This window comes from Pomacea canaliculata, linkage group LG1 (assembly GCF_003073045.1).
Source record: "Pomacea canaliculata isolate SZHN2017 linkage group LG1, ASM307304v1, whole genome shotgun sequence".
Taxonomy (NCBI): Eukaryota; Metazoa; Mollusca; class Gastropoda; order Architaenioglossa; family Ampullariidae; genus Pomacea; species Pomacea canaliculata.
In genome coordinates, this window is record NC_037590.1 from 29,224,240 (window position 1) to 29,237,624 (window position 13,385).

General features: G+C 36.2%; 1 protein-coding gene across 8 annotated transcripts in view; it reads right to left on the bottom strand.

Annotated features, from left to right (window-relative positions):
- LOC112569909 (thioredoxin domain-containing protein 3 homolog) overlaps positions 1-13,385 on the bottom strand; it is a 37,769-nt gene that overhangs the window by 17,471 nt on the left and 6,913 nt on the right. For 2 of the 8 annotated variants that reach the window (XM_025248005.1, XM_025247990.1), the window contains exons 1-12: positions 13,247-13,351; positions 12,521-12,633; positions 11,742-11,845; positions 11,362-11,433; positions 11,018-11,134; positions 10,730-10,796; positions 10,193-10,243; positions 4,080-4,160; positions 2,488-2,564; positions 2,134-2,226; positions 1,753-1,907; positions 1,461-1,535 (exon numbers count right to left, since the gene is read on the bottom strand). In XM_025248005.1, the coding sequence (XP_025103790.1) occupies positions 1,461-1,535; positions 1,753-1,907; positions 2,134-2,226; positions 2,488-2,564; positions 4,080-4,160; positions 10,193-10,243; positions 10,730-10,796; positions 11,018-11,134; positions 11,362-11,433; positions 11,742-11,845; positions 12,521-12,611 (983 nt within the window). In that variant the 5' untranslated portion in view covers positions 12,612-12,633; positions 13,247-13,351. Of the gene's footprint in view, positions 1-1,460; positions 1,536-1,752; positions 1,908-2,133; positions 2,227-2,487; positions 2,565-4,079; positions 4,161-10,192; positions 10,244-10,729; positions 10,797-11,017; positions 11,135-11,361; positions 11,434-11,741; positions 11,846-12,520; positions 12,634-13,246; positions 13,352-13,385 lie in introns of those variants that run through there. The other 6 variants (XM_025248031.1, XM_025248015.1, XM_025247998.1 and 3 more) reach the window with 5 other exon arrangements.

Consider the following 13,385-nt stretch of genomic DNA (forward strand, 5'->3'; position numbering starts at 1 on the left):
TATTTTAAACAGTTATAGGCTTAATATTTCTTCTGAAGTTTACAGGATTTGATGCTGTTTAACATATTGCAATTATTATTAATTAAATATTAACTCTGAAGCTCATTATGAAGCCAAAGAAAAAATATTAATCAAGCACACAGGAACTACCATTTATGGTAGTAAATTGTCCTTCTTTAAGTACTGCAAGCATAGGGTGACTTAAAGGCCACCTGAAGGCTAGTAGTGCTGAATGGTGTGCATCTTTATGCTGTCCAGAGGCAGTAAAGGAGACTAAGGGACCACACCCTACCTCATGCTAGGACCCTCAGGAGCACAACTGGGGTTGCCCTCCAATAAAGCCGGGCACCTTTTGCGCATTCACCCTTCCAGTGAGTATTAAATGGGACAGACTTGTGGCCGGATACACAGAGGTGAAGAAGATGCGTTAGATGACACAAGTTGGAGAGAGAAGCTTTTAGAGTTAAACACATCACAACACCGTAAGCAGATTGCCATCTTAGCATAGAGGTTGGCCTAGAGTGTACCCTGGTAGATGGTGACAGACAAACGTACACTTACCTTGCATATGGACAATGTATTACACATACTCAACACAACGCTCGATGAACCCCTGCATGAGGATGAGGATGAAGAGATTTGTAGGTGAATCGAATTGAAGAGGCACAAAGTCAGAAGAATGTCACTGAGAAAGTTATAAAGAAGATGGTGGACGAAGAATGTTGTTTTTTTCCCACTATCTCAGCCATTTTGAGAACAAATGCCTTTCTTATATAGGATGTCTTTTTCTGCTTCAAGTGACGTGGAACAAAATGACGCACACAAAATGCCAGACACAAGATACCATTCAAACACGAAACAATACGAGACCTACCACAACTCATTACACTTATAAAGAATATAATAAAAAAAAACCAAACAATCTATGGCTATGGGTTAAGCATTCTCTTCATCAGGTCTTTGCCAGCGTGTGCCATGTAGTGAGTGGCCTGTTTACATGCTTATAATATGACATGACATGGAAATGACCACCCTTACTAGCCACCTCAGCTCCATTTCTAAGCTCAACTCCTTCCTCTCATCCTGCCCTGTCTGATCATCAGCTCATCTGACCAGTTTTTTCACCAAATTTGAGAGGGAACATCCAGCAGCAGGGAGGCAGTAGCTATAGGAACCTAGCTGTCACATCCTCTAGTGAGTACTCAAAGAAAGAAATTTTACCATCAAAAATAGTATTTCTTCTTGAACCCTTATGACATAACTTTATAAGAATAATAGGTGGAGGGAGTGATTACCTGTCAACTATGTAGGAGCCAACCTACTGATCTTGTAAAAACAAAAAATTGCTCATTCCTTACTTCCATCCAGGTTGCAGACCATGAGGTCATCCCAGTCACAAGTAATTTATGCAACATTCAAACTACCCAGAGAACCCAGCACCATTGTACCATTGTATTTACCTTGCTGCTGTATCCTTGGAATCAGAACCATGAACTGCGTTCATAAAACTTTGTGATCCATATCTGGCACGGAGACTGATGAAACATAAATTTCAAGGATAAATTAGCAGTTTCATTGTTCAACAAAATAAGTATACTCAATACTCAATATAGCATGTACCATTTTCCTTTATCACCAGACTCCTTACTGCACTCTGCAAAACTGAAATAGCTTAACATATTTGACTGATATAACATGTTTACAATGAATGTTTACATAGTATTCAAAACCAGACAGGTATTTAGCAAATACCTGTTAGGTGCTTGTTCCTTTGCTTCCTCTACACTTGGTGGTCCTAGCATGTCCCGCCAGTCATGAATTATTGAATCATCAGTTTGGCCCTTGGTCAGTACCAGTACATGACTTGGACCACTGGCCATAAATTTGACCAGGTCCTCAAAGTATTCCTGCACATCAGTCACTGATTTATGAGCTAAAAAACCCACAGTCACACTAACATCCTTTATTGTTTTCTTGTGGGCAGAAACATAAACAGACACCACAAAGCAACTATAGGTTCTTATAGCTTAACAATAAAAAAATACATAAAGTGTAGCTACAATAATCAATAATAACAGTTTATCATAAGGTTTTAGAAGAACATGACATTTGTGATAATGCCAGAAAACCCACCTCATCCTTCAGGTGAGAATAGAATTGCCGTGCTTCTTCTTCTGTCAGCTGACGTTCTTCTTGAGCCAGCGGTTGGATACCATGTGCCCTCATCTTATGACAAATGAAACAATTTTGTCTTTATACTTTTAGCAAAATCTTTACTAGTCTTTAATAACCATGGACATTACTAGACAATCACATTGGTCTTTATTTATAATATCTAGTGAAATTCTTACTCATTAAAACTTAAAAGCTGAAAAAGTGAAATAAAAGAGTTTCAAAGAGTGATACTAGGCATTGCAAAATAAAGCTGTGCCAATATGAAATAAATAAAATATTGTCTGGGTGTTTGAATTATTAGCTGCTACTTACTTCCTCTAAGATCTCATCCACCTTTCCACTTTTCACAGCATTTGGTTTGATAATAGCCACAGTATAGCCTTCTTCTTCTGAAATATGATGAAACAAGCAGGTATTATTAAATTTGCACTAAAATGTTAGAGCAGAGCTGTTCATTAACTAATGTGATAGAATATCCAGGTGACAAGATTCTTATTACAAACTGAGCCTTAACTATCTCTAATCCATCATCAACTGTTCAAATCTACTGTTGTTGATCTATAGCAAAACTGAAATGGTCATGTCATATTATCTTAGCATACTGTTGCACTGATCTGAATCGAATTGGTTCCAGATCAGTGTATCACAAAGGTCTTTACAAAGAAATATTCATAGAATGTCATTCACAAAGAGCTAGCAAATGTTTGCTTCTATATATTTACTGCTATGAAATAGAAACTGCTATGAATGAAAGTGGATGATATTAATGGAAAAGTTAAGGATTTATGTATCTATGACAACAATTACCCAATTTATAATCCATATCTAGAACAAACTAGATGTTTTTAATTCTTACCTATAAATATCCATCCATGAAATTAATAATTAATTGTTTGTTAGTAGCAATAAATATTGGCTTAGTAGAAAAAAAATCTCTAACTAAAGTTATCGTAAACATCAATATCACGCCAGCGACTAAAATCTACACAGGCTCTAGTTACACTATACATTGTGGTTACAGTGAAAAAAATGGTCCTAAAATATTTTTATTACCTCAAGAAAAATCCATTTCACATAAAATTTATGCCAAAAATCATGTAAAAGCAGAAGACCATGAGCAAGGCTGGAAAAAGGAAACTATTAGAAATGTCACTTACAGCTGGATTTATAGAAAAGATTTCAGTGAATAAACTGAATGAGGAAAAAGGAAACTTAGAGGCTGAAGCATGCATACAGCTAATTTCACAAGGTGTGCCAGATGTAAACTAAAGTATCAGAATGAGTACATAACCTTTAGTGAACATAGCAAAATAAATTGAAGCATAAAGTGACACTGTTCAAGAGAGGGTAACAGCATGGAGAACATGAAAACAGGGTGTTGTGGATCACAAGATAACTAGAATTTAGCTGTGAGATGGGTTTCATTTAGTGACCAGCTATGGACATGTTAAAAATATTAATAATTGATTGAATGCCTTGTTTGTCAATTCGTGCTTATATCTTCAATGGATGTGCACAAAAAAGTTGGACAGGTCATTGTGGGGCAATATAATGAGCAAACTTTATTAAAAACTGCAACATTTGCACTTATTTGTCATAGGTTAGGTAGTTTGGCAGGAGACCTTTTCATTAACTTCAGAGAAGTAGTTGTACACAACTAGGAACATGCACAGTTTAAAAAGCTCCTGTATTCTGGTCTAGGTCACAATCTTTTTTACTGACCTAAAAATAGTACATAAACGAGAAAACAATGACTGCCTGAAAAATGAGAGAGAAATACAAATACAGAATATAGGTATACAATAGCTACAAGAAAACAAAACAAATGCCTGGTAAACAGGATGAAAATTAATCTGGTACATAGATACAATAGTAAGAATAGCTTTTTGAGGCTTCTTTCCAACCTTCCTCTTCATCATTTGCAGACATCAGACTGTCGTCATAGATAACTAATTCATCATTATACTGAAACATTCTCCTGTCATCTGCAAATAGACCAGGACCCATACAAATGGGAGACAGATGTTGAAAGACCTAAACATGAATATTAACAATATCTGAGCTGACTCGGTATATTTTATATAAAACAAATAGGTGAAAGAACTGTTCTAAACCAAATTTTCAACATCACAAAATGTGTTGTAGTAAGTCATTTTGGTACAACAAAAAGTCTTGTAGTAAGTCCTAAAAATGTTCAGAGTGAGGTATAATATTGTTCACAGAGTATTTATGAGTGTTTCATTGAAAGTTATCAATGATTCTTCTATGGAATCTTGAGGGTTTAAGATCTTCATAAAGAGTCATGTTAGAAGATAGAGCGTAGTCTCAAAAATTAGCACACTGAGTTCAAGAAAAGCCTTCTCAGAAACAGCTGGAAACCTTGGCTTAAAGTTCAGCGCAAAGAAAACAAAAAGTATGAGAGTGAACGCCAGAGTCCAAGACAGCATCAAACTAAATGGAGAAAAGATTGAGGAAGTTGACAGTTTCACCTATCTTGGGTTCAAAATGTCAGACACTGGGGATGCAGAGGTGGAGATTCGAGCCTGACTGGCGAAAGCCAGCAAGGCCATCGCCTCACTCAGGAGCACATGGATGGCAAAAAACATCAGCCAGAAGATCAAGCTGAGAATCTTCAAGTCAAATGTGATCCGCACCCTCCTTTATGGATCAGAATCATGGAAGATGACCAAAAACATCAGTAACAAGCTTGATGTCTTCCAAAACAGATGCCTCAGGCGCATGCTTAACATCTTTTGGCCAAATACCATCACCAACGAAGAACTCCACCAAAGAACTGAAACCGAGTCCAACACTATGCAGGTTGAATAAAGGCGTTGGTGATGGATTGGACATGTGCTCCGCCAGCAGACAGCAGACCTCTCCAGAGTCGCCCTACAATGGACTCCAGACACTGAAGAAAACGAGGCTGCCCAAAGGAACCTTGGAGAAGAACAGTGGAAAGGGAGATGAAAGGAAAGGTCTGGACATGAGGTCACCTGGAGCGGGTTTCAGCTGATAGACATTGGTGGCGGACTCTGGTTGAAGCCTTATGTGCAACCTGATGCACGAATAGGAATAGATAGATAGTTCAAGAAAAGATTGTTAATTGTTTTGTGTAATTTTTGTCTCATTAACAATTAAAACACTCAGCTGAACTATAAAGATTTAATCAGCTGAAGACAGAAAAAGACTGGCAGATGGTGGTGCAATTATCAACATTTTTTCTGAAACCAGGTATTCACCTCCTCATTTCTGTTCATTTCATTGAAAAATTATCGTAGGACCACAAGATGTAATTTTATTATAAGTCATATGTAACTAACAAAATAAAATGAAAAGCATGATTGAAATGTAGCTATAGAAAGCACATATCCCAACATACAAAGTGATAAATAAATAGGAGCAAAATTGGTAGCTTTAAAGTCAGTGATGGAAAGTCAATGATTAGCCCAGTGATGGGCTGCAAAGCATTACAGCAATAGCACTTGTTCTATTAAAAAATATACTCGTAAAGAAAAATGTATAGGATTAATGACACAAATAGAGATGTGGTGTGAACGAAAAAAAAATCATGATGATGCATACACACAAATACATGTACCTATATGCTTACTCAATTGTACACAGACACATGTACCTATGCTTACTCATACACAAACACCTATGCTTACTCAATTGTACACAAACACATGTACCTATGCTTACTCACTTGTACACAAACACATATACCTATGCTTACTCACTTGTACACAAACACATATACCTATGATTACTCACTCTTTTACCTATGCTTACTCATACACAAATACATGCACCTATGCTTACTCACCCATACACAAACACATGTACCTATGATTACTCACTCGTTTACCTATGCTTACTCATACACAAATACATGTACCTATGCTTACTCACCCATACACAAACACATGTACCTATGCTTACTCACTTGTACACAAACACATATACCTATGATTACTCACTCGTTTACCTATGCTTACTCATACACAAATACATGTACCTATGCTTACTCACCCATACACAAACACATGTACCTATGCTTACTCACTTGTACACAAACACATATACCTATGCTTACTCACTTGTACACAAACACATGTACCTATGATTACTCACTTGTACACAAACACATGTACCTATGATTACTCACTCGTTTACCTATGCTTACTCATACACAAATACATGCACCTATGCTTACTCACCCATACACAAACACATGTACCTATGCTTACTCATACACAAACACCTATGCTTACTCACTTGTACACAAATACATGTACCTATGCTTACTCACTTGTACACAAACACATGTACCTATGCTTACTCAACCATACACAAACACATGTACCTATGCTTACTCAACCATACACAAACACATGTACCTATGCTTACTCAACCATACACAAACACATGTACCTATGCTTACTCAACCATACACAAATACATGTACCTATGCTTACTCACTCATACACAAACACATGTACCTATGCTTACTCACACACAAACACATGCATGCACTCTCTCTCACACACACACATTCCAGTAGTAGAGTAAATGCGACCAGAGCACATAAAATACTATTTTTGGTAGTAAAATTTCTTTCTTCGACTACTTACTAGATGACATGACTATAAGGAGATCAGCCCATTAACTACCTCAATTCTAGCTCTACCTTCCAAATACATCATGTGCAAAAGCTGGATAACTTTGACCAGTCACCAGGAAAGCATACAAATTTAACCAACTCACTTTCAATCCCATCCTGATTGACCAGTGAGCTTATCAGACCTGTTTTTCAACCAAAACTGACACTGAGAATCCAGGATGACTGACACTCTACAGATAATTTGGTCAATAATCAAATCAACTTCATTCTGCTTTAAGCTGAAGCTAACGGCACCACACAAACCAACCTTCCAATTTGCTTTGATTTGAAAAGGCTGCAAGCATAAAGATTGAGATCATTAAGGATCAAGTTGGAGGCAAATTCACTGCTCTGAAATTGCTAGACTGCAAAGTATATATTCTGATCGAAATACTACAGAGATACTACTTTTAACATCCAAAGAGGTTCAAGGGAAGTAGAAAAAAGAAGAAACAACCTTGGGTCATGAATGATATCTTAGATCTCTGTGACCAACAAAGGGCTTTGAAGAAAGAGGAAAAAAGTAGGCCTGAAATAGCTTTCAAGAACAAAACAGTGAACTACACCACCAGGAATTAAGAGGGCAGCTAAGGAAAACTGGATAAAGGAACAGTACCAGACAATAGAGGGAATGGCACAAGATAAGAGTCAAAAAGCTTACTAGCTACGAAAGACCCTTATCAAGACAGGTCAAAACAAGACTTCCGTCATCAAAGACAGCAACGGTCACCTCACAGAAAGAACTAAATCAGTGGAATGAATATTGAAATGACCTGTACAACTTCCAACTAAGAACAGACAACAAAGTCCTCCAAGCAACAAGAGTCTGCAGACCTATCAGTTCTACAGTAAGAAGTGAAGAGAGCTATAACCAAATAATATTATGCAGTCAGAGTCAGAATCAGAATCAGAATCAGTCTGAAGGGAGAGAAGTTATTTGGAATTGACAATGTCCCAAGAAAGCTGCTCAAGCAGGATGAAGAAAAAAATAGGCCCCTAATGCTCTGTACCAAAGAATCTGGAATTGCTAAGAATGGGACAAGAATGAATACAATCACTAGTCATACCACTTTGAAAGAAACAGTAGTTATTGCCAAAGTTACATAACCATAATTCTAATCAGGGTTAGATCTAATCTAACCCTAGCCTTAACCCAAGCAGTCATGTTTTGAGTAATCCAGAATTGCATCAACAATATTAATTCTCCGAGGAACTAACAGAATAGGCTGGCTTTAGACTAGGAAAAAGCACAGATGAACAGTTCTTTTTGTTGGCGTTGAAGATGTTTTTATCAGAATTCAAATAATGCACCAGTTAATCTCTTTCACAACCTCATCAACTCTAAAAAAGGTATTTTACAGAGTCTGGCACAAGAGGCTGTGACATATGATGCAAAAATTGAACGTTAAAGAGGGCCTCAGTTAAGTCATTGAAGTGCTATGCAAGAACTGTGTCTATCCAGTTGTCCCTCACCTAATGACCAGGCCTTGTATATAGAAAGCTTCAATTGGACTATTGTCAAGATAGCATGTGAAAATTCTGATGCAGGGGCCCCAGTTGCAGTTAAAATTGCACAATAGCCGTTCCCTGCAACCGAATATTCGTGCGCCATTGTGACAATAGTCCAATCATAGCTTCCTGTACCCTGATAACATCCAGACATGCAGGTTACGGCAATCTGAATGAAAAAACCTGAACATGAAGTTGTTTTAGCAGGGTGTAGGCGCTAGGTAATTTCCATGGAATGGAAGCAGACAGGGTTGAAGCTCTAAGGCTGACTACAATTAAGGGGAGCAACCAGAAAAAGGCAGATATTGACTCCTTTGACTTTTACCAGCACCTTGGGCAGAAGGATTGTGGGAAGAAAGGCATAAGTACTAAGCCCATCCTACTGAAGAGACAATTAGGCATCCACTTCCCAAGCAGTCAGGTCTGGAATCGGAGACACAAAATTTGGAACTTTTTGTTTCAACAAGTTGCAAAGAGTTCAACCAGCTGTCCAAAGAACATGTTGCACATTTATTGAAACAAATGGAGGGATCATTTTGAATTTATTATCTGTTCCCTCCTCCTCAAGGCATCTGAGGCATTTGACACCAACACAGGGTCTTCCAAACTAGCACAGCTTGGGATATAGCATGCCCCCATGATGTCAAAGGTAAGACACGGTAGTAGAGTTGCCTGACATGATTGGCTGCTGCATGCATTCACCACGTCCTTCTACAAGCTGTGGTATAATAGCAGCAACTGATAAGGGTTGAAGCATTTTCAGCTGCTCATCCATACCTTTATCTTTTTCTAAAGGTGTGGTATGCTTCTGAACAAGACATGGCATCCATTCCAGGTTTGATATGTCTCTGACCACCTGCACCCATCTTCTGTCCTGAGATCATGAGAAGCAAAAATTGTAGCATGAGTTTGAAGTTGAGACAGAAAACATGGGCGCTGATTGAAGACTTAGCCGCACCACAGATGACACAAGGTTTTTCCATATATGGCTGTTTAACCATGAATACTTCAACATTGTAACAACAGTGTGTAGAAAAACAAAAAGTTAAAAAAGTCCTAACAAAGCCAGGCAAAGAACTGGTCAGATGAGTTCACTGATCAGGAAGGGCACAATGAGGGATGAGTAGGTTGAATTTGTGTGCTCCCTGGTCATTGTTCAGAGTAGTCCAATTGGAAGCAGCTCATAGAGTGATCTCCATATAGTCATGTCATCTGGTATAGTACTAAGAAGAAATTAATATAAAATGACACTCTTGCTGCTGATGCTGATGATAATCACAGCAGTTTAAGCAGTGGTCAAGAAACAAAACATAACTAACTGAATGACATTCAAGGCAACAAAGCATTTGAATAAATATCATAGCTTCATTATGTATATGTAATTAGTTTAAGCCAATAAAGATGGGTTTTAGGAAGCACAGGTGTCTAGAGATCAAAGGCACTACTTGTTAGCATTAATAACAGCTTTGCAGCGATGAACATATATATAAAAAAAAAAACCCATAGTCTCTAACCAAAGATACTCTCACGCATGCATGTGTGCACTCATGCATGCACACACACATATATATACCCTTCCCATAACCAGAGTTAAATTCTTGATCCTTTGTGTTAAGATATAAAAAATGTGACAGCTTTTTAATTTAAAACTCTAACTTTAAAAACTCAGATAGTGGTATACAGCTCTACATCAATTTGTACCGACACACTGTATTTAATGAATACATATTTTGTACTAAGAGTATTCAAACTTTTTGACAGTTAGTAAGCATATCTGACAAGACATAGGCAGAAATTTCAACTGATAAGCAGGTGGACTAGAATTTCACAGAGATTAAATACCTTCCTCATAATCTCCAGCATAAGTGGATACTCTGCGATGGGGTACATAGCCTGGCATTTATGAAAGCATTTATTTACAATAAATTTTCCGTTTTACTGGTAGAACACAGTGTGTAAAATTTCAAAATTGTTGTATTTTGTGTTTCCTCAATAAGCACATTCAAAGAGCACATTTGTAATATTTTTCTTATCAATAACAACAGAGGTGATTTTTTGAGTTTTTAAAATAGCTACAATGAAGAGGACACAATTTTTTAAAGAAACAATGATTTTGATGTTGGATCATACCTGACTGATAACTCAACTGAGGCACATATAATCTTGTTTTATTAGAAAAGGGCTTGACTGTCCATTATACTATCATTATCCCTCTTTGATGATCACTATGAAAATTATAAAAGTAATATTTTTAAAAAGTAAAAACAATTGCAGAACCTAAAAACAGTAATACTTTTCAATAGTTAAAAAAAACTGCAAAACTGCAGATTTTAAAATGGTGTACACAGTACAATTGGAAAAATATACTTCAAAACTTACTTTCTTCAGTCTCTTCTTCTTCGAGAACCACGTTGTCATCGTCTGTTGCCACATATGGATCTTTCACCTAAGATATTCACCCCCAAAGGTGTTAAAAGCCTAGATTTGCCTACTGTCATCACACACTTCTTACAATTCTTCTTACATTTTCTAAACACATATTTTCAACAAATGTTACATATCAATGTAATGTCAAACCAACTTACTGACACATTTCTATTTTAGAACGGCTATTTAGCATAGAATATTTAACAAGTGGATTTTAGGAAACGTAAAAATTTATATTACTGCTCTCCGTTCAGAAGAACCATCAAGGACTTTGTGCTCCTGGGCCAGCTGTTCTGTGACAGTCCTATTTATAAGTGGAGCATTAGCCCCATGCACATATGACACCAGCTCTCCGCCCTAAAATCAGACATGTTCTTATTTTTCTGGAGTCATAGAATAAGTTTTAAAAAACTGTGTGTTTAAGGATTTTAATTAAGATGATTTGCAACTGCATTAAACAAAAGCTATTGACTGGAAACTGGCTGTATTCAAAAATGTAAGCTATAATAAACAAGTTCATTGAATTTAAAAATTTTAATGAACAAATATGCAGTGATATCTTGAAAACTTGCTGCTACACTTACCGCAAAAAATAGAAAGCATGGCTCACACCTTCCTTTGTACTTCTGTAGAGCATCTACTGTGTCAGCCTTGGCCTAAAATAATAAAAATTACAACAAATATTTTACACAATCTGATAAACTGAAATGGCATAGACTGAATAAAAACTTTAACAACAACAAGATATCAGTAGAGCCTATATAGCTGCATATTTTATTGTCAATCATGAAATAGCTAAAAGAAGAAAAATTGTATAGCTCATATACAATTTTTTAAAATGCAATACTGTATTTTATATGGTGTTATCTGGAGTTTTATACTTGGTACAGCTTTTTAAAAAGTAGAAAAATTCAGTTTAGCACAACGCAGAACAGCGATTAAAAGAAACTGATTATATTCTGACCACTGCAAATTTTAGAAGGTCATCTCCTAGCTCATTTTTGAGGCGGCGAAAGTTTCCAACCATTGCGACACAGGGACCACACCATTCTTGGTAGACATCTATAACTGCAAAACAAGCATCAGCAGTTTAAACACAAACAGAGCAATTGTTTCACTCTTTTATGATTAAGAAATTGTTTAGAAACAAGTACAGCTAGAAAGATAGCACTGTAAATCATTATACATTATAATGGGTATAATAGTTCTGTTGCATTAATAAAATGTAAAGAATAAACACACACCTACTGATATAAAAATGTATTCCAGATACTTTTGGTAAAGTGCTATGATCTATCACTCATTCATTTGTACATGATTAAAATATAAGCCTTGCATTTTTTAGCTGTCCAGTCATGTTTCCTTTTTTATTCTTTATGTACTTTTTCAGTAAATATTCTGCGCCTAAGCCAGCAATCAATGTGGTTAATGAATGCAATTTATGTTAATGTTCTCATAGCTGATATCTTATAATCATACCTTGATGTCCAATATTCAGTAACTTTTGCAAACAGATTAATGTGTCATGAGCTTATGCACACAATATATGATGAAGTTTCAACATTTTTCTGGTTTCTTATTTTTTTGTCACTTTATATCCAGTAACCATGTTTGTTACACATAAGAACTGGCAGTCTGGTCCTAGAAATATTACAAATAAAGCTCATAGTCTAAAAATAATGCTATTTTTTCATGGTTTATTAAATTCAAAAATTATTTCAACAGACATATAACAGTGCTAACCCCACAGTCCTTCTTTTGCTAGGGCTTCATTCCATTCATCTGTAGAATTTAGTTCCTGCTGTAAAGTAACCTCCTGCTTTTTCCTTGCCATCTATAGTGTCTCTTTCATCAACCTTCAGCATTTAACAAAAAGAACAAGTCATTAAATAAAATAAATTTCACCAACAAATTCTTGCAAACAATTAAGCCATCATTGACTAATGAAAGCTTATTGTACATTTAAAAAAAAAAAAAAAAAAACTTTGAATGTTTTGCAGCACCACATAACACCTTTACGGATGGTTATATCTAATCCAGACATATGATAACAGGCACAACATATACATGGGATGAATTTATGGATATATATATATAGTAAGTAGTGTAATAAACTAAAACAGAAAACTGATCGTTATACGTTGTGTACATATAACTAAGATCAAAATACTATGACCATATTTGCATGACTGCATTAAGTATTTTAGTTTTAGCCTTCTAAGGCCTCTTCATAGCCAAAAATAAAAGGTATTTCTACAAATCTTTATGAACTTTAGATCAGTAAAGATCGACAAGAATCAGAAAAAAGAAACTGATTTTAGATAGAGGTATTATTTAGCTAGTCCTCGATTTGCACTGACACATTGTATCTGATTCCTTGAAGTAAATGTCTTTAATTAATTTCCTTTTTTCACTAGAATGTGTATTTTCCCTACTAGTGTTACAAGGAGAAAAAGAAAGGAACTTTACCACAGCAGGTTCTGTAATAGTGATGCGAGTCCCTTTGGTTGCTTATGGTTACGTATTAAGGGAGACTACTCTGTAGTCAAGGGCTAGCTGTTGAAGTCACCACGGACGTATATCGAATATTAGTTCGTGATCAGACGAA